Consider the following 24,957-nt stretch of genomic DNA (forward strand, 5'->3'; position numbering starts at 1 on the left):
CCCACTGGGTCAGCCATGCCCTGATGTCACCACCCCACTGGGTCAGCCATGCCCTGATGTCACCACCCCACTGGGTCAGCCCAGCCCTGATGTCACCACCCCACTGGGTCAGCCCAGCCCTGATGTCACCACCCAACTGGGTCAGCCCTGACGGCACTGCTCCCCATTTTGGTCCTTCTCATCCTTAGCTGTGCACAGCTGAAGGCAGAAAAACATGTTTTATGTCTCAGCTTCCAACACTTCACTCAGTCCCTGGCACACACTGAATGCTGAATGAACAGGAGTCCATTCTGAAACTTTCCGTTCTTTCCTACTTTCCATGTAGAAACATTTTTAAACCTATTGCTCTGTGCACTGTGTGTCTTCCTGATTTTCCAGAAATCTGTCGATTTCCTCTTTGTCAAACGTGGAGAAACACGTTTAGGTTCTTGGGTCTGAGTGTGGCCGGAGAATGCAGTGTCTTATGTGGGTGCTGCTGGGGCAGGGACCGGTTAGAAACGGGGGAGGAAAGAAACCCTCGATACCCAATTCCCGAGTCAGGGAGGGATGGCAGCGCTGCCCACTGACCAGTCAGGCTTCCTCCAGCTTTCCCACCGCAGGGCACCGTCCCCAGCCCCACCCAGGACCCCTCGTGCCCCACAACCTCGGGGTGGGACACCTGCTTCAACCCCTGAGGCTGCCTCTTTCCAGATTTATTGTTTTATCTGCAGCTTTGCTGCTTTGGAGATACTTGCACTTTAAGAGGTCAGGAAAGAGGGAACTAAATAGTACTGACAGGATGGAAATATTTGCAAACATCTACAGCGTTTTTACTCCCAGAGGCCAGGTGAAATTTTCCATTTTATCTTCACTTCTGAAGGAAAAGAGAATGCTTTTCTCGTTTCCCTTTCAAGTGTTTGCTTTTGCAAGCCCGTTTCCAAGCACGGAGCCTCTGGATTGCTGGGGGAGCCTGCTGCAGCACAGGCCACTTTGCCCCAGGCACTGGGATGCAGAACGAGGCAGCAAGCTCCCAGGCCAGCATCTGGCGGGACAGCTGCCTCCAGGTCAGGTCTGACCAGGCCATTCTCCACAGAGAAGCACCCGAGGGTGAGTATGCCCAGATTTCAGCAGGAACAGAGCGGACTCCAGAAGCCGAAGCCCAAGACGGTGCCCATGTATCCCACCTGACCCTGCCTTCCGCTGACAGGTGAGCTCCTGGAGCCGGGACAGGCCACATGGACACAGGGGCAGGTGCCTGGACCTTGATCAGGGTTTCTCAGCACTATTCACAGTCTGAACGAAGGTGTCTCTGCAGGAGGCACCCTGTGCCCTGCAGAGTATCTAGCAGCAACCCCTGGCCTCAACCCAGTGCCGGGCCCCCCACCCCCAAAATGTGTCTCCAGACACAGCCAGGGGTCCCCTGCTGGAATCGCCCCTGCCGATGACATGAGGAGCTGATGCCCCATCAGAGTGTAAGCTTCCTGGAGGGCAGAGGGCCTGTCCTGCCAGGCACGTGCAGCACCCACTAACTGCTGGGCATGTGTGTGCACAAGCAACTGCTGGAGCCTGCATCCCAGCAGACCCCGGGCCGGCCCAGGAGGGGCAGGGGAGGCCACACTTACCGTCTGCCACATGCCGTGGCTGATGATGGGCCCGCTGCTGGTGACCCGGGAGACGCCGTGGTAGTGGAGCTGCAGCTCCAGCCGGCCGGCCCGCAGGCCCAGGACGATCCAGTTGTTGCCTTGATGGCCTCCGGCAAACAAGAGGATGCCTTCGGGGTCAAAGGTCCTGAAGTCGAACTCGGCCACCAACCTGAGGGCCAGCACCGAGAAACAAGCTGGTTACACACAGGTCGGCGGGCCCGGCCGCCTCCCCTGGCAGAGCTCCAACTGGCCTTGGGAAGAGAAGCAGGTGTGCAGACCAGGGTCACTGCAGCCCTGGGCTGAGCCCCCCGCAGCACCCACAGCGAAGCTCCTGGGGGTGGCGTCCAGCTGGTTCGGACCCAGAGCCCAGCGCTGAAACTGTACTGTGGCTGCGTCTGTGCCAAGACTGAGCTGATGGCCAGGGCAGCCAGGACCAGTTGTCTGCATGTTGGCCCTGGGACACGGGAGCAGAGCCATCGGTCGGCCACTCCCCTGGGGCTCTGCTGGGTTTGCTTGCCTCGTAGGAGACGCCTCTCACCTCGTGGGCTGCAACCTCTTGAAGCGCAGTCTGATCACCGGCGTCCCGCTGAACATGCGGCCCAGGTACAAGGACTTCATGCTTTTGGCCACATTGAAAGGCACACAGGGCAAAATGTCCTGTTGGAACAGGAGGAAGGAGCGTCAGGCAGGGCCAGGCCCTGGTTCCGCCCTGCTTCCAGTCACAAAGGGCCTGTCAGGACGCCGGAGCAGCCCTCGGCCTCCCCCGACACCCTGCGCAGTGTGGGCCCCTGGCACATGCACAGGCAGAGCTGGGGCGTCAGGGCTGCATTCTGGCAGAAACCCCGCAGTTCCGTGACAGCCCACCCACCGTGTGGGGGCTTGCCCGTTGAGGCTGGTCCGGCCTCTCCGGAAGCCTCGGGCCTGGGCGCTTACAGCTCCCACATTTTTTCCCGATGTCCTAGGGGCCCCTGTGGATGTGTTAGTGTTCTGATTGCTAGAACTTGTTTGTATACTTTAGTTGATTAATTGGACCATTTTTCTAGGTTTTGTGTTCCTTGTCTTGGCACGCATTTCATTTTTTTAAAAAAATTCTTCACGGCCCTGGCTGGTGAGGCTCCACGGACTGAGCCCCGGCCTGTGCACAGAAAAGTCATGGGTTCGGCTCCCGGCCGGGGCACACGCCTGGGCTGCAGGCTGGGTCCCCCATCGGGGGCGAGGCCCCTGACTGATGTGTCCCTCCTACATTAATGTTTCTCTCCTTTCTCTTTCTCCCTCCTGCTCACTCTCTCTAAAAGTAAATACATAAAAACCTTTTGGAAATAATTCGTCATGGATAAGGACACAGTAAAAAATTTATCAGTGAAGCAGCATCTGAAGACATGAACTCGTGAAGTTTGTCTTTACCAAGCTGCGTGAGTCGGGTGTGCTTTTGTATTTCCTTTTTTTTCTGGTTCCTGGAAGCTGCTCTACAGCGGGCTTCTCCACTGCCCAGAGAGACCAGCGGGAGCCCCGGTGGGGTGGCCAGGGGCCCACAGAGTGGGCGGGGGACGCACACGGACTGCACACCCGGCTCGAACCTGGGCAGATGTGAGGGAGCAAGGAAACACGCGCTTCCGAGCGAGTGAGTTGCACCGCAGTCCCTCACTCCCGGTCCGCCCTGGAGCAGGCGGCTGCCGCAGCAGTCTCGCAAATACAACCAAGCCCCTGGGGCGGAACACGCCTCCCACCCCACCACTCTCCATGTGGCCCCACGTACACCAGGCCTCTCAGCAAGAGCATTTCTCCCAGCAAACCTTCCCACCAGCTGCTAAAGGGCCCAAAGAGGAGCTGGCTTGGGCAGCCCAGCAAAACATAGGGCAAGGCCAGAGCGGCCTGGCCACAGCAGGGTGGGGGAGGGGCGCTACCTCGCAGGTGTTCATGTCCTGGGACAGCTTGAGGCCCCCGCGTCCGTTGCAGTGGCAGGCGTAGGTCCCGGGGGAGTTGACACAGGCCTGCTCACAGCGTCCCTCTGCACACTCGTCCACATCTGCCAACCACAAGGGAAGTGTCCCCGACCTCACTGTGTGCAACCACACACACACACCTTCTGTCTGATCACACACACGGCGTGTTCACTGCGAAAATGAATTCTAAACTAGGTGGCTCAGGGGGCCCTAACTCCTGAGCCCCCACTCCCAGAACTCCCACCCTGGACTCCAGAGTCCCACTCGGCACCCAGGCCCGGCCGGCCTCGGCAGCCTGTGCCTCCTCCGCCCCTTCCTGAAGGGAGCAGCTACTGTGGGAGGTGAAGGAGGGTGTTAGGACACGCGAAGCCCGCTGGCATGCTACCAGGTCAGCGAACAAAGCACGTGTGTTCGAAGCTTGGTCTGAAGGTTTGGGGCAGGTTTGTGCCATGGACAGGAGTCCCTGAGTGTGTGAGGGGCTCGAGGGATGGGCCTGGAGGGGAGATGGAGGAGGGGGCTGGGCTGGGACCACCCTACCATCTCCCTCAAGTTTGGGGCAGCTGCCAGGGCATCAGGCAAGAGGCTGGTGAGAAAACATTTCTCTGCACTCCCTGAGGACGTGGCTGGGACTAACTGGGGAGGGAAGATCTCATTGGCCTGTCCCCAAATACAGTAGGCAAGTGAGCTGGGGCTGGAGAAAAGCCTGAATCTGCCATAGTCCACAGGGGCATCATCTTGTGGAATCTTACCTCTGTGTCTGCCTAGAGAGACACAGAGATGTAGGAGAAGGTGCCCGGCTGCATCAAGAAGCACGTGTGTGCATATGTGTGTTTGGTGTACACACAGGTGTGGTGTGTGCACATGTGTGTGGGCATGCATGTGTGTACATGACAATGTACATGTCTGCATACATGCGGTGCAGGTGTGTGTACGTGTGCGGTGGCTACAGTGGCGGCAGTCGGGTACCTCGGCAGGTCTTGTCCTGGGAGCTGAATTCGTAGCCCTCGTCACACAGGCAGGAGTAGGAGCCCAGCTGGTTCTTGCAGCGTGCCTCCCCACAGGCGTCTGGGTCTGCACATTCGTCTATGTCTGCAAAAAACCCCAGAGGACCCCAGGCTGCAGCCCAGACTGACAGGGCGGATGCAGCCGTCCCAGGCCCGCCGGGAGTGAGCCAGAAATTTACCACGGCCCTGGCTGGCAGGTGGAGAACAGGCGGCTGTGAGGCATCCTTGGTGCCGGGCCCCCCGGTCCTGACCCTGCCCTCCTCCCCTCCAGCCCTCTGCTGCCTGCCCCCTCCTCCCACCCACTGGACGTGACAGCTCTAGGCCCACGACAACCTGAGGGATCGAGGATGGAGGGAATTTCTGATCAGGGTATCGACTGAAAAGGTCAATTTCAGGCACTGGACAGAGCACTGCTTGGCCAGAGGTGTGCACAGCATTGTACTTTAAAGAACTGCAGTATGGGAAGGTGAAAAAGTCACCCCCGGTGCCTTGGAGCTTCAGTCCCGCCTAGCGCCCCGCAGCCCCTTGCTCCCCTCGGGCACCGGGACGCATCTCCCTGCGCACACTGGGCTCTGTCCACTGGAAACCAAACACCCCAGCACTGACACATCCTCATGGCTCTGTCCAGACGTTTCCATCCACTCTGCCATTTTGGCAACCAGTAAGTAGAAAAACCCTGCAGTTAAAAACCCATTTCCTTCAGCAACAGAAGGAATATCTAGAAAGTGCAATGGTTACTTCTAGAAAGTGTGATTGTTACTTTAAATAACATGTGATTCCTCAGATGGCAACATAACACCCCATAGCAAAGCTTCGCAACTACTCCTCATTTCTTCACAGGGGTAGTTTACCGACAAACACAGGCTTTCAAACACGAAAACCGTAAGACCTTGCTCGCAGACGTAAGCATGAGCCAACCCCAACAGCATGCGTTCCCCAAGGGAAGTGTGTCCAACCGCCGGGCTTTCCTGTATCAGTATTGATCTGTGGCGGAGCTTCTGAATGTGCGTTTCATTTCAGGAGCCAGGCTGGCCAACTCCACGCCCGGGCCCTTAGAAACCCAGCTTCCCTCAGCAAGTGCGGTGGTGGGTTCAGCCTGGCACCGGCTGCACCAGGGACCCCAGGCAGAGCCCCAGGGAGCAGGGAGGAGACCCTCACCCCCCGCCATGAGCATCACGCTCACCCCCTTGGGGCTGCAGGGCCTGGGGCTGTGTCTGAGCAGCCACCCAGCAGGAAGGGTAGCTTATCAGGGCAAACTGACCACAGCAGACAGTAACCTGCCACAATCTCAGGGCCGCTCTGCAGGCTTCACCTGCCTTCACCGACTCCACAAAAGCTTCTGATCTGGAAAGATGATCAGTCGCCAGATGTTCCTGAGTCAGCAACCAAGACAGCGCCTAGTGACCTGTCCCCACAGGCCACTCCAGGACAACCTGGACAAGGTTCCTTAAGCCCTAGCTGCCCAAGAGTCCCTGAAGGCCCTGCCAGGTCTGGACAGCCCCCCTCAAACTCTCTGACTCAGCTGGCAGGCAGGACCCGAGAGACTGCCTTTCTCACAGGTCGCAGGGCTGTCACAGCAGCACCAGGGAAGGGCGAGGGGCTGGGGCCTTCTCTCTCAGCCAGAGTCTGTCCTTGCCACACCCCAGCAGACCCAGCACTGGGCCATCTCTTCCCCATAAGAAACAGTGGCTAGAACCCCGAATTCCACTGTGCCTATCATGACCTTAGTCACCCCACTTTCTTTTCCCAGAGCAGCTGTGTTGCTGCAGAACCTCCTGCAATGGGGCTCGTGGGGCTGGGAGCCCAGACCGTGCCCTGACACCCTTCCTTGGTGCCTCCACGGCCTTAGCTGTCTCCACTCCTTCCTTCTTCTTCCTCAGCCCTCCTGACACTTTGCCCATTGAGGAGGTCACCGTCCAACTGTTAATCACGGAGCGTGATGACCCGAGAAAGCTGAACATGAGCAGGCAGGTGGGTGGTGTTGGCACTGGGCACAGAAAGCCCAGACCCCACCCCACTAGATGCGCTGTGGTCAAGGGGCCCACCAGCCCTGACACAGGTGCCAGCGCCCCTCCCCCCATGGGGTCCTCCTCTGCTTCTCCTCTTAGGAGAGCGCCCAGCCCAGCTCACCTGCCGGGCCACACAGCCTGAGACTGCCCAGTTCCTTCCAGGGGCAGCCAAGGGGAGACAGTGGAGAGTCCTGAGCCCTGAACCCACTAGCCCAGCACCCCCTTTTCTCATGCTTCCCAGGGACAGTGCTTGAAGCAGGGGCTCAGGGGCCCCTGTCTCCTCCCTCCCAGCATCCAAGGAGGATGTGACGGAATATCCAGTCTCTTCCACAGTCCTCATTCCCCAAAGCATCCTGGGCCTCGCTCTGATGTCCCAAGGCCCAAAAAGACACGGGGATGGCCAAGAGAAGGGAGCTGTGTGAGGCCAGTACCAGAAGGCACGCCCTGAAACCGGCACGAGGGTGGGGCTCCCGTGTTGCACTAGTTACTAACCAGCCGTGCTAATGAGAGCACCTTCCGGGCCCCCTGACTCAGGCAGGTGCAGAGCCCGCCCTGCCGTCCTGCCCACTGTTCTGGGGGAAAGGCCACAGGGTGAGGGCTTCTCTCAGACCACCGTGTCCCCCTCAAGCTTCACAGACTTGGTGGGAGGTTGAAAGTAGACTAGTAATTTGGTCACTTGGGGTCTTCCCAGAAGGTTAAAGCAGGGCTTCCTTCTTCAGTGCATGGTGGCATCACTGGGGGTGGGGTGTCTGGAGAGCCCAGGAGAGGGCTCCACCTCGGAATCCGACTGAGTCTGGGCAGCCTCGAACTCCCTGGTGGCTGCAGGTGCACCAGACACAAACCCTGAGTTTAGGAGCTTCTGCTCTGCAGGTGGGTCTTCAGGTAACAGTGAGACCCTGGGTGCCGTGTAAAACACTTCTGCCCAACAATGGCAGTGTCCTCGGTTGCTCTTAAGATGAGGACATGCCTGCAGAGTGCGAGACTTTCCTCAGGGCATCACAGAGCCGGGTCTGGACGAGGCTCCTGGCCCGCAGCCCTCGTCTCAGGTCGAGGCAGGAGGTGGAGGGGATGGGTGACTCTGTGCACTCAGAGAAACACTGTCCCGGATGTAAGAATGCCTCCTGGTCATCATCGACAGGGGTCAACAATGGGGGCCACCGATGTGGACCAAAGTGGAAGCTGTTTTCCAAGAGGGGGAAGTCGCCCTTGTCCTGACTCCGAGATCCACCCCGTTGTGCCCGATGCTGCTCTCCCCAAACTCTGTCTGTCCCATTTTCTGGGCACGCTGCTGGCAGCACTGAGAAACGCGCCCAGACTCTCCGAGGCACCAAGGCCAGACAGACGTTAGCACACCCAGATAGGAGGGCAGGGAGAGAGGAGGAAGCAGCCCCCTGAAACGTGGGGTGCCACTCCTGGGTAGCCCCCGGTGGCTTTGACCAGGCAACACCACAGCTGCACAGGAGCAGAGAGGACGAGGCCATAGTTTGCAGCGTCCTTCCCGGGAGGGCACAGGGGGCTAGGCCCTGGGGAGCCGGGACCAGACTGCACACAGAAGAGGGATGGGTTGTTGCGCTGCCTCCTGCTTTGCTCAGGGAGTGGGGCTTTCCCGGAGGCAGGCCGGCAGCTGGGCAGGGCAGGGCCTTGGGGAGGTGAGCAGGGTGTGTGTCGAGAGGTGAGACCTGGGACAGACACCCGGAGATGTCCTGAGCTCCGAGCTGCACAGAGAAACCTGCGGGGATGTGGCACTGGAAGGAGGCCCAGCAGCCGCACCCGTGCAGGGGTGCTGAGCTCCGCCTCTGCTGGGCCGGCCTGGTCCACAGACACAGTGACTCATCCTGCGTGAGGTGGTGCTGGGCAGCTCCCTCTGGCTGCTGACATGCCTGGGCATGTGCTGGTTCCTCAGGACAACCTCCTCCCTCCTCTCCAGGAGCAAATGAAGCAGCCACCACCAGCAGCCTCTTGCAGAGAGCCAATGTGACGGACAACTTCAGCAATTGGCAATTGCCGAAATAACAGGGAAGGAGCAGAGGGGAGAGAGCCGGGGAGGGGAGGAGAGGGGCTGGGGAGAGCCTGCAGGCGGACCCAGGGCCTTACCTTGGCAGGTCCTGCTGTCCTGGGAAAGCGCGTAGCCGCTGTAGCAGGAGCAGTGGAAGCTGCCTGGCTTGTTGTAGCATATTTGGGTGCATCCCCCGTTCTTCTGGTTGCATTCGTTGATATCTGGGCACACACAGGACACAGAGGGACTGGGGAGAGCCCAGAGGCGACATGCAACCCGCCTCGAGCCTGTGGCAGCATCTGGCAGTCCATCTCCACTGCATCCACCCTCAGACAGGAGGGCACAGGGAGGCCACCGCCTCTGCGGTGGGTGCTGACCGTACACTGTGCCAGCTCTGCAGCTGTCCAAGTGTGCATGAGAGGAGGGCAGGAGTCAGAAAGTGCCCACGATGGTCATGGCTGGGCAGCCACGAGGCCCCAGCTCAGTCTGGCCAGGCCCCACACGGGCTGAGCGGAGCCCTCACAGGCCGCCAGTGGGCGGGGCCCCCAGTTCAGCTCAGCTGCCCTGGGAAAGAGCCCCAAGAGGCCCTGAAGGGGGACAGGGCTCTCGGCCACAAGGAAGGGCTCGCCTGAGGGTCCTAACCAGGCACTGGGGGATTTTTCTTGCAGCTTTTTGTTGACACTGCACAAGTGCAGACTCAAGGGAGGTTGGAGACGGAATCTCCCTGCTTCACAGCGGGCCTTTCCTTTGCTCCAGGCCTGCTCTCAGAGAGGACTCACTCTGCTCCTCCCCAGTTCTCCCCAGGAGCTCACGGAGTGCTTCTCAAGCGGGACAGTACCCCTGCCCCAAGAGGCAAAAGCAGGGCCTCCAGCCCTATTTAAACATTCTCACTCTCGGGGTGACTCTGACGAGGGGCCAAGGATGCCCTGCTGGCCCATCTTCTCTCTCCTACCCCAGGGGCCGAGTAGAGGCTGGCCAGTGTGGGGCTATCTCCTAGGACACCCTGTGGGCTCCTCCACGCCTCCCCATTCCCGTCTCGGCCAGAACAGGCCAGCACGGCTGTGTCCCCAACTGGGGTGCAAAGGCAGTTGAGGCAGGGAGAGGACAGCTTCTCCAGCTTGGGGCCTCTTGGGTAGCCCTGCAGGGAGGTCCCAGCACTCACACCCTCAAGCCTTGTCCCGTGGTTGCGGTGGCCTTACCTTTGTCACAGAGCCGGTCCCCCCAGCCGGCTTTGCACTGGCAGTAGAAGTTGCCCATGAGGTCTTGGCAGACTTGGGTCCCCTCCTTGTTGCAGGGCTTTGGATAGCACTGGTCAGGCAGGTCTGGGAGGGAGGAAGGGAGATCACTGTGTTGAGCTGCTCCCAACCAGCTGGGAGGAGCCGGTCATGCCCAGCGGCAGCACAGCCTTTTGTCGGGCCCCTGGGAACACGGGCCCCTGGCAGGGGCACTCTCAGGTAGGCCCGGGTCACGGGGGTGCTCTCTACTGACCCAGGCTGGCTACCTCAGGGTAGGAGGGGGGACGCAGACCAGGCTGCCCAGGCCCCCAGCTGGTTCCAGGAAGGAGGGGCCACCCATCGGTAGGGCCAGGGCGTTGGAGGTCTTGGCCCCCTAGGGAGCGAGGGAGGCGAGGGGTGGGCCTGGCTCAGCCCCAGGAGCTCAGACCTCCCAGAGAGCAGGTCTGCAGAGCCCTGGCTGACCCAAGGGCCTTCGAGGCAGACGAGGACCATTGCCCCACCCTTGGTGGACATCTCCGCCCTCTCAGGCCAGCCCCCGCCCACTCAAATCCTGAGTGAATGGACCTTCACCAGCATTCTCACCACTGGGCTGGGCCTCCATGGGAGCACTGCCCCCTTTCACCCAGAAACCTGCCTGCGCAGGACGGAGCACAGCCCCAGACCCTGGCCGCACTGTTGCTCCCACACCCTCCCACCGAGTCCCAGAGTGGCAGGGCCCTGGCCAGGTGTGCTCTGACCCGCTCCCTTGGGGAAACATCTGCCTGGGATAAGCATGTCAATCGCCAGCATAATTTCCACTTGTTTTAGGCAGTATGGTTAAGAGACTGTCCCTGTGGTGTGTCTCCCAAGGGCTCTCCATGCGACAGGGAGCTTCTCACAAACACAGCTGAAGCTTCCACGACACGTGGCTGGTGGGGTGCTCACCCCGTCCGTGTGGGGATCGCCTGCTCCCAGGCTTCAAGCAGCTGAGAGCAGGGGACTTGGGGGAGGTGTGGTTGGGCCCAGGGCTCCAGGAGCCCTTCCACAAGGGGCAGGCAGGGGCAGGCCTTCCTGTCCACAGCTCTGCCACCGCCGCCCGATCGGCCACACAGTCTGGGTTCTCAGAACACTGTGAAGAAGCCGCACTCCACTGGCCTGGGAAAGACTCGTGCCCACAGACACACTCAACGGCTGAGCCATGTTCTGGGGGCTGGGAAACCCCGAGCTGGCCAGGTTCGGACGGCAGAGGAACACAGGCGGGTCTCGGGAACAGCAGGCGCTGCCGCACTGCTGCTCACCTGTGGAGCTTTCCAAAGCCTCTCACCCAGTGTGCTGCAGCTGACTCAGCCGCTCCAGGCACAGGGCCCATGCCGACCTCCCTCAGTGCGTCTCCTCCAGTTCCCATGGGGAGCGCCACGTGGTCGTCGGCTCCTGAACAGCCCGCTCTCTTCCCCCACCTAAAGCCGCCTTTGCCTTTGCTCCTCAAAGAAGCTTTCGACTGTCTTTCTCTCATGGGCCTACAGGCATTAAACGTCTCCCGGTGACTGCTGTTTCCCTATTTGTCTTCTCCTCCGGCCCAGGGGGCACATGCCTTATCCAGCCCCCGAACAGCACATGGTCCACTGCTGAGGTCCAAGCTGAGGGCTGGGCTGGCTCGTTCACGGTGGGGGGTGGGGAGAGGGAAGACACTCCAACCGCCCTCAGTAAACTCGTCAGTGTCTGTGGTGAGTGGGTTTCAGCTGCACTGACAATCGCAGCAAAACAGGCTTCTCTTTGTTTTAGTTCTGGTCAAGGGCAGCTAGGAACGTCTCCCCAGCAGCCCGGAGATTGTGGTCACCCAGACCAACTGGCTGTCAAAAGTCCCCAAGCCCAGGCAGGTGGCAGATCAGGTAGCAGAGGGGCAGGTGACACCAGGGGCATGCCCCCGGGCCTGGCTAAGACCAGGTACACTCTAACACACGGCACCCGCTATCATTCACACCTTCCACTAGTACTGTTTCCAAGGGCCATACACCCATCTACTGCACCTGAATCAGGTGCAGCTACTTTTTACATTTAGAAGTGAGTTGTCATCTTAGGTAATGTGGCAGGAGGGTAGCTGCTCATTGGACCCTGGAGGAACTAGGACCCAGCAGTTCTCCAGCTTTTCCTCTCCACCCCCACCCCATCCCGACCCAAAGTCACCACTCATCCCACTGCCTGGTCACGGGGACCAGGCTCAGGCCAACAGGTCCTGCAGCCACTGAAAGCACCAGGCCAGAGTCTTCTTTCCTAAAGTGATTGGCATTTCCAGCCCTACTCCAAATTTGGGGACGGCATTTCCACCGCAGGGCTTGCTCCTGCACCACGGTGGGTTCCTGGCAGGTCTGTTCCCCGGCCCCCAGCTCGGGAGGCAGCTGGTCTCTGTGCCCCTCCAGCTCACGTGAGGTGGAGTCAGCCTTCGTCGCCAGCACAGACTCCACACCCCAGGGTGTTCTGTGTGCCCTCAGCTGTCCCCACAGCCCGAGCACCCCGGTCAGTCCTCGGGGAATCTGCATAATCATGTTTGAAAAACGAACCCATGAGTCGTCGAGTTTTTCTTGTGGGCTTTCCGTGGCGCACCTCAGCGTGGGCTTGCTTTGCATGATCACAGCCAACAAAACAGTTGCGGACACACAGACCGAACACAACGCCTCCCAGTACTGCTGAGATGCCACAGTTGTTGTTGGCAGGGAGCCGTAAATACCTTCTACCCATGAGCAAGTAGGAACTGGGTCCAGCGATCAGAGGAATTTGGTCATGGAACGGTGCATCACGCACAGGCTCCTCCGGCTGCCTTCCCATGCTTGTTGTAACGAGGGTCATGGTGGGGGGCAGGAGGGACAGGGCAGCGAGGCTACCCCAGACCCAGGGTTGGAGAGGTAAAGGGACAGGCCTGTTTCTGGACTTCGTCTTGGCAGGAAGGGGCTCTGAGGGCAGGTGGGCTGCAGAAACCAGCCGTGGGTGACGTTTGCTGGGCCCGGCCGGCACCCGAGCTGGGGTGGAACAGTCGGTTCGCCTTATACCTCCAAGACACTCGACACAAGGCCTAGATGGGCCCCCAGGGGTGCGGAGTCAGGCAGGTGGTGTGAGTCTCCATCTCACATGGTGGTTAAAGACTGAAAGTTATTTCAGAAGGACACACATGTACCTTTGGTGTGGAGGGCTGTTAACTGCATCTAGAACTTGCCTAGAATGCCTAACCCCCCTTAAAAAAAGTTCAGGGTCTCCGGAGCTGAGGGGCCAATACCAGTTTCTACTGAGGTGAGATTTTCTAAGAGATTTCTGCATGACACCCATCCCCGTAGAAAACCCCTCAGAGCCCCTCCCCTGACCATGCCAGAACGAAGTGAGGAAGCAGGTCTGCCCCTGTCTCTCCAGTCCTAGGGCCGGGCTGGGCCTCTTCCTCCCCATCTGCTTTGCCCCTGGAGGAGGACAGCCCTGTTACAGCGTTACAGCGGGTGGCGGCGTGGAACTGGAAAGGGGGCTGGAGCAGCATGTGGGGACTGCGGGGCTGACCTCGGGCAGGCTTGAGGCGGCTGCGGGTGACCCACGACTCCAGGACCAAATTCCTCTGATCACTGGACCCAGTTCCCACTTGCTTACCAGTAAAAGGCATTTATAGCTCCCTGCCAAGAACAGCCCTGCAGCAAAGGAAGGAAATAATAAAGATCAGGGCTGGGTGGAAAGGTGAAGGGATTAAGCCAAAAACAAACATAAAACCCGACCTCAGAGAGGGAGGCAGCAGTAGGATGATCACCAGAGGAAAGGAGGGTGGGGGAAGGGTGGAGGGGGAAGGGGGGGTGAATGGCGACCGAAGGAGACACAACTGGGGTGGTGATCACACGGTACACAGGTGATGTGTCCTAGAATTGTACACCTGAAACCTGCATGATTTTATCACCCAATGTCACCCCAATACATTCCGTAAAAAGAAAACTTCTTCGCGGTTAAGACAAACTTTTGCAGGCCCAAGGGCGCCCACTTCGCCCCTCCCCCATCCCCAGCAAGCCTGCAGAGGGTTCCCAGGCTGAGGGACGACCTGTGCGCTGAGGTCGGGCGTGGGAATGGAAGGAGCTGCTCAGGAGATAAGGGGCATATCTTGGCCTTGAGATGGCTTGTGTTGAAGGAAAGGGAGGAAGGAACTTGTTTGCGACTGTGGCCTGGAATGTGAAACATCTGCTGACAGCCACCAGGATGGCTCTCTCAGGTGCTCTTTACTCCCCCTTCCCAAAATGTGAAGGTGATGACAAGTTATAACCTGGACAGCACGCTCCAATGTGGGGCCCACTGTTCCGACTGAAGAGAAAGTACAAAGAGACCCTCCCTCCCAAGGAGAACTGGGCCTGGGGCTCCTGAAACCCACCCTGTGCAAGGCAGCGGAGCCCAAGCTTCAGAAAGCAACTACAGGCAGGCCCCCCCACCACTGTGCCCCCCCCCCCACTCCCCCATGGGAACCCCGCCAGCACGAGAGGGAATCTGTGAACAGGGAAGACTGGCCCTGCGTGGAAGCATCTGTCCCCAGCCTCCAGCTGGGCTGGGCTGAACACTAACAGGGGATCTCTTTGAGGCTATTGCTTTGATTTTAACAATACTGGATAACCCAAGGACTCAGCTACACACTGCCCGGGATCACCAGAGGCGACTGTTTTCAGGAAGGAATGGAGGAAAACGGGCCAAGTTGCTCGAATTGATCCCAGTGCACTCAGGCCCAAAGGCACATCTTGGAGGACAGTGGGATGGGGTGCGAGTCCTTCCCAGAGTGACAGCCCAACTCCCGGGCAGTCTTTACAGGGTTCCTCTTCGAGGACAATAAGGGTATTTGCACAGTATCTCAGGCTTCAGGGACTTCTGTCACGCCCAGGACTCACCGGAAGAGCACAGGGCCCTGGTCAGGTGCCTGAGGAGGATGCGCTTGGACCAGGGCGGGAAGGGGAGAGAGGCTTGCTCAGGGTCACCGTGGGTCCTGGGCGGGACGGAGGGAGCAGGCGTGGGAGGCAGCTCCCAGACCGCCAGAAACTGCATTTAGCACATCTGGCACCAGTAGCAGCTGTAGGAGATTTTCCCTCTAAACAGCAGCTCAGGAAACATCTCTGGGATTCTCCCTCCTTCCTCATTTCCCAGACTTCTGCCACCCAGGAGGAACAGTCTCAACTGACTAAGAAATGGTCTTTGCTATTCAAACAACTCAAGTCATTTCAATGCCCCAAAAGCTCTCATACACCAACCACACGGGCCAGGACTGCGGCAGTCTGAGGAGAGCCCTGGAGATTTTAAATCGGCGCCTTTTGGAACAAGGCGGCTGCCCCCGGAGAAACATGAACACACCCAGGTCCGTCCTCGTCCGGAGAGTTCCCAGGCAGTCATACAGTTACATAAAACATTAGATAACTTTTTTATAATCTCAGAAAACCATTTGAAACTCAGGAACTAAAACCTCCTGATGAATTTGAATACATTATCATAAAATAAGAAATTAGTTTGGCAAATGGACAACAAGAACAAAAAATGCTAACTAAAAACAAAAGCCAAAATGACCTGAAGCTGAACTGCTCCCCTGTCTGCCTGAGGCCCCAGGGAGATCCTGGATGACCCCTGGGGAGGCGGAGGTCACGGCCTGACCCTGAGGGGAGGGGCTGGCTCCAGGTCTCCCTCCAGGCACGGCATGGGTTTTGGCTCCTTGAGCTAACAGACGCCTCTGCCCAGGAGGGAGCAGGGAGCGGGGCCACACAGCAGCAACTCCTCTCCCTTTCCGAGTTAAATAGATCATTTCCTCTGCTCCTCTGGTCGTGGCTGGGGCCTGTGATGGGAGCGAGTCACAGGAAGCAGGGGCCAGCACAGGGACAGAGCCCAGGCAAGCCAGGGGCCAAGAGCTGTCCTGGGCCTGGTCAGCTCTCCAGGCTGTCCCTGAAGAGGCTGGCCTGACGCCCAGCGCAGAGACAGTCCTGCAGCGTGTCGACTGGCACCTCAGGTCTCCTCACCCGCAGAACAGGTGCGGTGAAAACACCAACTCCACGGGCTCGGTGCCTGTGGATCAGCTGTACTCCAAGGCCCCTCGGACCAGGGAAGGCCTGAGTCAGGCCCGGCAGCAGTGGCCACACGGTTCCACGGGTGGGTTAAAGTTCACGCAACAGGAACGCCAGTTTTCCTGTATGCTAACTTAAAATTACACCAATAATAATAAAAAGATGACCTGAGGGGGAAAATTGTTACCTTTACTACAAATGGCAAATATGCAAAACCGAATCAAGAGCTCCTACAAATGGAGAAAAATAGGTAAAGAATATGAACAAATCATTCACACAATAAACACACAAGCTCAGCTTCACCCATTAGTAAGAAAAACATCAACTGAAATGACTGGATCAAACCAAATCAAATGTCATCTTTCACCATTTATACTGGAAGAGATCAGAAAGTTTTGAAAAATACACTAGTCTGTGGAAGAGGTGGGTGCTCCTGCTCAGCCGCTGGCAGGGGGTGGGGGGACGTCACAGTGAAAAGGGAACACAGCTTTGGGTCTGCAGTTCCATCCCTAGGAATTTATTCTGCAGATATACTTAGATGTGCGAGAGGTGACAAATGGACGAGGCTATCACTCTGGCTTGTCTGCAATAATAAAAATCTGGAAATAGCCTAGGAGTCCACCAATACACGTTGGTCAAATGACACTCCTCACCCCGCCAGTGCTGACAGGAATGTGCTCCTGCAGCTCTGTGTGCACCGACATGGAAGGCACCCATGGCATCTGGTGGCAGAGTGGGGTCAGATCATGGACACCGTTCACATTATATATTCTCAGAACTGGCAACCGTGGGGGCCTCTGGGAAAGAGAACTTATGGTTGACCAGGATGCAGTCCCGGGGAAGGGCATTCTCTTTACACTCTTGTGGAAGGTTTAAGTTTCATACTGTGAGCATTTCTTGCTGATTCAAGACCAAAACATACTTGCTTAAACAAGACAGTTTATTGACAAGGGAGCAGACTTTGGGAAGGTGTTCTAGCCCCTTAAGATAATGGAAATAGTTAAGACCCCCCAAAACCACAACAAAGCTTCAAGTTACCTAAACTCACATGGCTTTGAGGAAGACAGGAAGGAGACAGACTTACTTTGAGCACATTTAACAAAATCTGGGTGTTTCGTGTACGGAGATCCATATTTATTGATGCAAGCTGCAAGAAAGAAACGGTGTGTCACTCTTCAGCCTCGGGAGATGAAACGGACTCAGAAACGGTACTGCCGTCTCTTAGACACCTCTGGAAAAGTAGATCATCCACCTTTCCTGGGATGCTACAGGCTTCCTGCCATAACACAGTTCAGCTTTTGTGAAGACACCTCAACAAAATGCTGTCACACTGACCGGCAGCAAAGCGCCTCCACCGCGACGGCAGGCCCTGCACCCAAGAGCGTTACCACGCACCGTCCGCGGCTGCTGCGGCGGGCCCCTCTGCTCTTGCACAGAAGAATCACTAATAGCATTCAGCAAGTTTTCTGATCTGAGCGTAGTCAGAGAGTTCAAGTTGACCCCTGTTTGGAAACACTGCCCTTAATTTGAAAGTCAACCTGCTTTGGAAATTCCAAAGCAGATTCTGGACGTGCTGGACACCGATGGGCAGTGGCATCCCCACACGAGCACGGGGGCAGGGATGCGAGGCTTGGCATTTTGAGCACACGCATCCTGGCCTGATGTGAAACATGAGGGTGTGCAGAACGGGGGTTGGGCCACTTTATCTGGTCCTCCCACGGGTCCCTGGTGCTTCTCCACACCTACGAGGACAGTGGCACAGGCAACAGATGGTCCCTAAAGGGGAGGCTCATGGGATAACTGGTCACCCTTTGCCTCAGGAAACAAACCCCAGAGAGCCAGGGAGACCAACAGAGAGCCCAGGAGCAACGGGCACCGGCTTTTTAGGGCCAGCCCCAAGTCCACTTTGCTCATTGCCGGATATGGGCCCAGCGAAGGTGCCCGCCCCTAGCAAGAGGATATAAGGCCAAGGGAAAATTTACCAGCCTGCACTTAAAAAATTAAAAAGGAAGACCCTGGAGTACATTTCTCTCATTACAAGTGGTATGCTTCCAAAAACATCTTAAAACGGCACTGATTAAAGGGCCAGCTCTCAGGGGAACCCAGGCCCCTTTCGGACTGGTGGGAGGTCACTGCCACTGTCCTGGGAAGACTCAGCTGCCATTCGCCCCTTTCCTCTCGTTCCCGCCCCAGGGCACGGCAGAGCTTCCGGAGGCCACCCTACACACAACTACATCACCACTCAGCAGCCAAGAGGGTGTCTGCTGGCACATTCCTGTTGTTCAAATTAAATAAAAAGCAGTTTTTAATTATCTCAGTTTTAATTAACAGCATGGTAAATACCCACAAATACAGTCTGCATGAATGAAAGCTCTTTGGCATCCTCAGTAATATCAGATACACAGAGTCCTGAGATCAGAAAGCCTGAGAATTACTAAGATAATCATATTTCCAAATAATAAGCTAATCCTGGTCTCAGAGCAGAAAAAAGATTTGCAAATAATGGCTTTGGACTGAAGTTAACATGGAGCATTACGGTACAAAGACACAAGTGTTTCGACCTGCGTGCTCTGGGTAGTTTCACACTCACTATGGAATTAAGCAACCTTCCATCCGGGAATAACTTGGTAATGAGGTTTTGACCAATTGTTTCTCCCACTTGTAACACATATTCCCCAACTATGCCTTTATGACAATTAAAGGAAGCAGTGAGTTCAACTTACCTAAGTATTTCGGATAAAAATATTCCTGCAGAAAAAGAAAAAAGGCGACAGTTTACTGGCACAGTACGAGGCTTCCCACACCACACAATCAGCTAGTCAATCGAACCTCGCCTTTCTTCCTCAGCACACAGAACAGATACTCTCGGGGAGGCAGGGGTTTGGGGACAGTGGAGAGTTTCTCCACAGCTGCTCATTTCCAGGACCAGCAGGGCAGGAACCACCCAGAAAGCCACTTCCTGCTTGGAAGCCTGGCACGAGGGAAGTACTTCTGCAGAGTGTGTGCCAGGTCGTCCGCGTGGTTCGACCATCTGTAACCAGCAACAGCGATGCCATTTATAGCGACTTCGAAGGCGCCACTCCAAGTGTCGTGTAGAAGCATGGGAAACACTGCAAGTCTTAGACACTCGTGGAGGTAGGAGTCCTCACAGAAACGTGAGGCCTTCTGTGGGACTCTTGGCATGTGGGTACTCATTTGCATTCACTCTGTTTGCAAAACAAAGCGGTGCTGGGGGAGTTAGGGGGGTCCAGGCCAACAATCTCTTGCCCGAGAATGCAGATTAGAGACCTGCACTGTACGGGGACTGTCGAACACAGGAACTGCCTGGCCTATCTCTGCGAGCAGCAGGCACCTGATGGGAAGCCCCTCAGGATCCTTTTGCCCCAGACATAGACCCCAGGCAACAGGCTGCTTAAAATAGCCCCACCACGTCCACTTTGGTCTGCCCCTTAGGGCCAATCATGGAGCAGTTTGGCCCTAATTACCTCCTTTAATGGAACCAAGTCACTGACCAAGCAATGGCAGCCACTACATGTTGGGTGTCAACTGTTTGCTGGTGACATTCCATATTTTGACACTGTTTGTTTGATTTTCACAACCACCTCCAAGGCAGGCCTCTTTCATTACCACAGATGAGGAAATTGAGGCTGAACATGGGTAGCAGAGTTGGACTGAGGTCACGAAGCTGCAAAGGGCTCCCAGCAGCACACTGCACCCCAAAAGAGCGTGGCTGCGAGCTGGCAGGTTCCATTTACAGAGTGACAGGCAGAGGCGCCCCCAGGGCCACCCACACAGGATGCCGTAGCTTTCTACGCTGGTCCTGGCAAATGACAAACCTCGTGTGTCACCCCAACACACATGTTTGGCCAGCGCCCCCCTTCTCTGCTGTTTGTGAAAGCGGCAAAGTGGGTGGTGCCACTTGAGGGCCATGAGAGTTCTTAGACTGGGGTGGCACTGGGGACACTTTGCTAAGATACACTCAGATTGGATGTGATTTTAAAAAACAAAACTCTCAAGCCCTCTAAAGGAAAAGAAAGGGTCAGAGCAGGTTTGACACTACAGCTTGTGTGACAGCTGCAAAGACAGCATTCGGCGCAGGCATGACGGAGAGGCCGGCTTTGGAAGTCAGAGCCACAAAGTCAGGGCGGGCACTGTCCCTCCTCGCCAGCACTCAGAGGCCACCGCAGGCCCGGTTTCACTTCTCGCACTTCTTTCTCTCGCTTTCGGTCACGGATTGGCCAAACTCTGAGCACCGGAAAGGCGGGCAAGGCCAGGTGCGCCCTGCGGAAACCTCGTGCACCAGAGGCTGGACGATGGCGCAAGCGGGGAGTGACATCTGTCTGGGTTGAGAGAGAGAACAAAGGCCACGGGGCCTTGTCACAGAAGGAAAGGTGTCGGCTCTGAGAGAAAAGATTTAGAGCAAATGCCGAAAGTGTGCACGCAGGTTCAGGAAACTGAGAGAGAGTAAGTAAGAACTGAAAGCAGTGAAAGACTCTGAGTCAAGTGTCTAATTAATCACACAGGAGCATTCACATTAGCACAGCTCTCCAGAAAGGTGTATCACATTTTCCCAAACCGTGGCCAGTTTACAGTTTTGTGGAGCATGTTCAATAATGATTCTACTCTTGTGAGAAAACATTATTAATAGAAAAGCCATGCTCATCTCTCCTCAGTTAACCACACCAGTGACCCTGTGGTCACTGAAACCACAGGGTCATAACCTGGTGACAATTCATCCTGAAGTGTGTGCTGGATTTATTTAGGGTGGGGGAAGGGTGGAAAGAGTGTGCTCATTTGCCCTGTAATCTAGGAGAGAGATGGTTAACCTGGAATAAAAGCACAGCTAAGGTGAATACACTTAAAAATGCCACACACTCTCCCAAGAGAAAGAGACGTTTCCAACTTCAAAGTTCTGACAGGAGAGGAGGGCCCGCGAGAGTCACGGTGAATGCAGGCACCAGACAAGACACAGAGCCGCCCTCCCCCACATCACAAGTGGGTCAGGGCGTAAGCTCGGCCCAAGGCCCAGGAGCTGCATGGGCTCCACAGGCAGCAGCACCCCTGGGGATGCACAGACAGAGGCCGCAGCTCAGATGGCCAGACTCAGAAGCAGGGAGCAGTTACCTGTGTACTTTACCCTCTGTCTTCTCGACTCCACGAAAAGCAAGGCCTGGGTTCTGAGGTTGGGTGAGGGCCAGAGCAGGGAATGGACGGGCCAGCATGAGGCTGGGATCACTCAGGCTGGAAATGAAGCCATTTGTCTTCTGGCAACTGTCCCCCACCCCAGGGATTTGCTTCTACTTTGCTTAAACAGCTAAAGACAGAAAAAAGTGGGCAAAACTGCAGACCACTAGACTATGAGCTGGAGCCCCAAGAGAGGAAGGGCACATCGTTCTGCCAGGACACAGCCTGGAGCGGTCCAGCCCCGGAAGCCCTCGGGAGCTGCTGCTAAACATGTGGGCAGAAGATGGAAGGGTGGATGTGCGGATACCTGGAGTGAACAGATGGAAGAATGAGTGAATGAAGACACGGATGAAGGAATGTGTGCATGAATGTTCAGGCAAACACAGAGTCGGACAATTTTCACTGAACTAGACTGGACTGTTAATTCTAACACCGATAAGCACCCTGGGAGAAATAGCTAAATCAATGGTCTCAGTGCATCCCCTTCAAAATATGGAAGCTAATTATGGTTCCTCAATGTATTTATAAAACTTGGATCCTCACTCTTAATTGACATTTACCTTTAACTTTCCTTCCGCTGGTCACTCCAAGGGCCGTACCCTTCCTGCTGGCAGTTAGACAGAGCGCACATAAGATTGGACAGTTAAGCCGTGACCATGACCAACAGGGACTGCCCACAAGGGAAGCAGCCCCCGTGCACCAGGCACGCCCCTCAGTTGGGGCAGCCCTGGCTCCAGGAGGCCCGGGCACAGGTCTGGGCTGGGAGCCCGCCTGCTAGGAACACATCTCTGTAAAGGGAGCTGCGCATCACCGGTAACTCCAGCCTCCTCCCTAGATGCCATGCTCCTGAGCTCCTGTCCCCTGTGGCCTTGTAAACACGGGAAGCCTGTACCCCAAGCACCTTCGAGGAGCTGGGTCCCAGGAAAGACGTGGTCTACTTGATCCACTTGAAAGTGAGGCCTGCCATTTCGTTTGGAAACTACAAAAGAGTGTTTCCATGAAAAAAAAAAACACCCATTCTGCCTTTGCTCCCTAATTATTCTGTCACCCAAATGGTCCCCTCACTAATACGGGGAAAGCCCGAAAGGAGAACAAGGTTGGTGAAATCCTTGGGAATTCCTGTCTGTTGACAATTTCTCACCAGCCTCCACCCTGTGCTGACCATCAGGACCCGTCTGCCTGGCTAGGTCTGTGCCCACATAGCCCCGGACATGGCAAAGGTCAAGAGCAGCAGGGAGCCGCCCAACCTCCACACTGGCAGGGCGGTGGGTTCGGGAACCCAACCTCAGAAGCACGTAGGGACCCTGGGCAAGCCTCCTCGCGGGCAGGCTGCCTGGCCCGCAGCTCCAGAGCCCCAGCCACCAGCCCTCCTGCGGGCCCTTTGCCCAGCCTCCTCTGTGGCTGGGGGAGAGTCTGGAGGTCTCACTATCAGACTCGATGCTAAGAGCAGATTCCAAAAACTGTCAAAAGTCACACAGCCAAGGCTGTCCAAATGTACATTATCAAGACGGAAACATGACCTGGGTTGAGGCTCTGTGGAACTGATGACAGTCACCCTCATGTAACTTATGTACAAGGACCATGTGCAGCTGGGAAGGTTCTAGAACTTAGGGCCACTAAACATCTTCAGATACAAATCTACTTTAACTTTTTCAGCTCCTAAGGGCTAGCAATGTCCCTGCAGGGATAGGGTAGCCAGTGGAATTAAAGACCGATTCCACCTTGACATTGCCACTCACCTTTATGTAGCCGCCTTAATTCCTGCCTTCCAAGGCATACACGAGTTCACGGACACTCACTCCCAGCACCGCTGTGGGACCCCCGCTGTGTTAATCGATGTGGAAACTGCTTTGCAGACACATCAGACCATTTGGGCATAAACCTTTAGGGCGTGGGCCATCTAGGACCTTAGTCTAGATTTACACAATATATTGCAGCAGGGGTCACACATCACAATATAACACGTTGCGCTCATTTTTCAAATGGTAAACGAAGAATGTATTACTTCTTTTAGCAAATAAGTGGCCAAAATTTTGTTTCCAAAACTCTTTATGCTATTTGACAAAGTAGGCTGAGACTCGGTAACAGCAATGTTGCATATTGACAGGATACATACAGGGAGGGCAAGAGTGGGTTTGTAGTTTAATATGAATCAATAGTACAATAATAAATAAATAACAATATAACAATAACTTCTGCATACTCACAACTGTAAACCTACTTTTGCCTTCCCCTGCAGATAAGGTGCTTTCTACAGTCAAGAGACTTGACTAATCTTTTGACCATAACACTTTTTAAAAATATATATATATTTTATTGATTATGCTATTATAGTTGTCCCATTTCTCCCCCTTTATTCCTCTCCTCCCTGCACACTCCCTCCCACCCGCATTCTCCCCCTTTAATTCATGCCCATGCATTGTACATATAAGTTCTTTGGCTTCTATGTTCCCTATACTATTCTTAACCTCCCCCTGTCTATTTTCTACCTACCATCTATGCTACTTATTCTCTGTACCTTTTCTCGCTCCCTCTTCCACCCACTCCCCTGCTGAAAACCCTCCATGTGATCTCCATTTCTGTGGTTCTGTTCCTGTTCTAGTTGTTTGCTTAGCTTTTCAGTTTTGGGGTTTTTTTTTTAGGTTCAGTAACTAATGGCTGTGAGCCTGTTGTCATTTTACCATTCATAGTTTTTATCTCCCTTTTCTTAGATAAGTCCCTTCAACATTTCATATAATAAGGTTTGGTGATGATAAACTCCTTTAACTTGACCTTATCTGGGAAGCACTTTATCTGCCCTTCCATTCTAAATGATAGCTTTGCTGGATAGAGTCATCTTGGATGTAGGTCCTTGCCTTTCATAACTTGGAATACTTCTTTCCAGCCCCTTCTTGCCTGCAAGGTCTCTTTTGAGAAATCAGTTGACAGTCTGATGGGAACTCCTTTGTAGGTAACTGTCTCCTTTTCTCCTGCTGCTTCTAGGATTCTCTCCTTCATTTTAATCTCGGGTAATGTAATTATGATGTGCCTTGGTGTGTTCCTCCTTGGGTCCAACTTCTTTGGGACTCTCTGACCTTCCCGGACTTCTTGGAAGTCTATTTCCTTTGTCAGATTGAGAAAGTTCTCCTTCATTATTTGTTCAAATAAGTTTTCAATTTTTTGCTCTTCCTCTTCTCCTTCTGGCACCCCTATGATTCGGATGTTGGAACGTTTAAAGTTGTCCTGGAGGTTCCTAAGCCTCTTCTCATTTTTTTGGATTCTTGTTTCTTCATCCTATTCTGATTGAATGTTTATTTCTTCCTTCTGATCCAAACCCTTGATTTGAGAAGAGGACTCCGTGGGAGTCCTGGTTTCCTTCCCATCACTGTTGGTTCCCTGTAGATTTTTCTTTATTTCACATATTGTGACCTTCATTGCTGCCTGTATCTTTTTTATGCTGTTGAAGTACCCAGTAAGTTCCTGGAGCATTCTGATAACCAGTGTTTTGAACTGTGCATCCGATAGGCTGGTTATCTCTTTGTCGCTTGGTTGTATTTTTACAAGAGTTTTGATCTGTTCTTTCATTTGGGCTCTTTTTTTTTCTTTTGTCTCCGCACACCTGTTACATAGTAAGGGCCAGATCCTTAGGTGTTCACCAGGGCAGGGCAACCCATGTCACTGTGTTTCGACACTAAATGTGGGGAAGGGTCTGAGAGGGAACAATGCCACTTGCTCCGCTCTCTGCCGGATTTCAGTCATTTCCCCCACTTCCCACAAGCAAGTTGGGTCCTTCTGGTGCTGATTCCCAGGTGGGTGGGTTTGTGTACATTCTAGGACCCTGTGGGTCTCTCCAACAGACTCTCCTGAGGCTGGGAGTTTCTCCCGGCACCTCAACCCCCACAGGTATTTTCAGTCAGAGGTTTGAGGCTTTATTTCCCTGCACTGGGATCCTGGGTTGTGTG

At 55.3% G+C, this 24,957-nt stretch overlaps 1 protein-coding gene across 2 annotated transcripts in view; it reads right to left on the minus strand.

The window, feature by feature from the left end:
* The window catches only part of GAS6 (growth arrest specific 6), a 47,249-nt gene that overhangs the window by 9,707 nt on the left and 12,585 nt on the right, over positions 1-24,957 (minus strand). For both annotated transcript variants that reach the window (XM_045821702.1, XM_045821703.1), the window contains exons 3-10: positions 18,556-18,580; positions 16,917-16,979; positions 9,774-9,896; positions 8,673-8,795; positions 4,532-4,654; positions 3,527-3,648; positions 2,161-2,279; positions 1,602-1,791 (exon numbers count right to left, since the gene is read on the minus strand). In XM_045821702.1, coding sequence (XP_045677658.1) covers positions 1,602-1,791; positions 2,161-2,279; positions 3,527-3,648; positions 4,532-4,654; positions 8,673-8,795; positions 9,774-9,896; positions 16,917-16,979; positions 18,556-18,580 — 888 coding nt within the window. The remainder of the gene's footprint in view (positions 1-1,601; positions 1,792-2,160; positions 2,280-3,526; positions 3,649-4,531; positions 4,655-8,672; positions 8,796-9,773; positions 9,897-16,916; positions 16,980-18,555; positions 18,581-24,957) is intronic.

This window comes from Phyllostomus hastatus, unplaced genomic scaffold (genome assembly GCF_019186645.2).
Source record: "Phyllostomus hastatus isolate PE091 unplaced genomic scaffold, TTU_PhHast_1.1 phas_scaffold_46, whole genome shotgun sequence".
Taxonomy (NCBI): domain Eukaryota; kingdom Metazoa; phylum Chordata; class Mammalia; order Chiroptera; family Phyllostomidae; genus Phyllostomus; species Phyllostomus hastatus.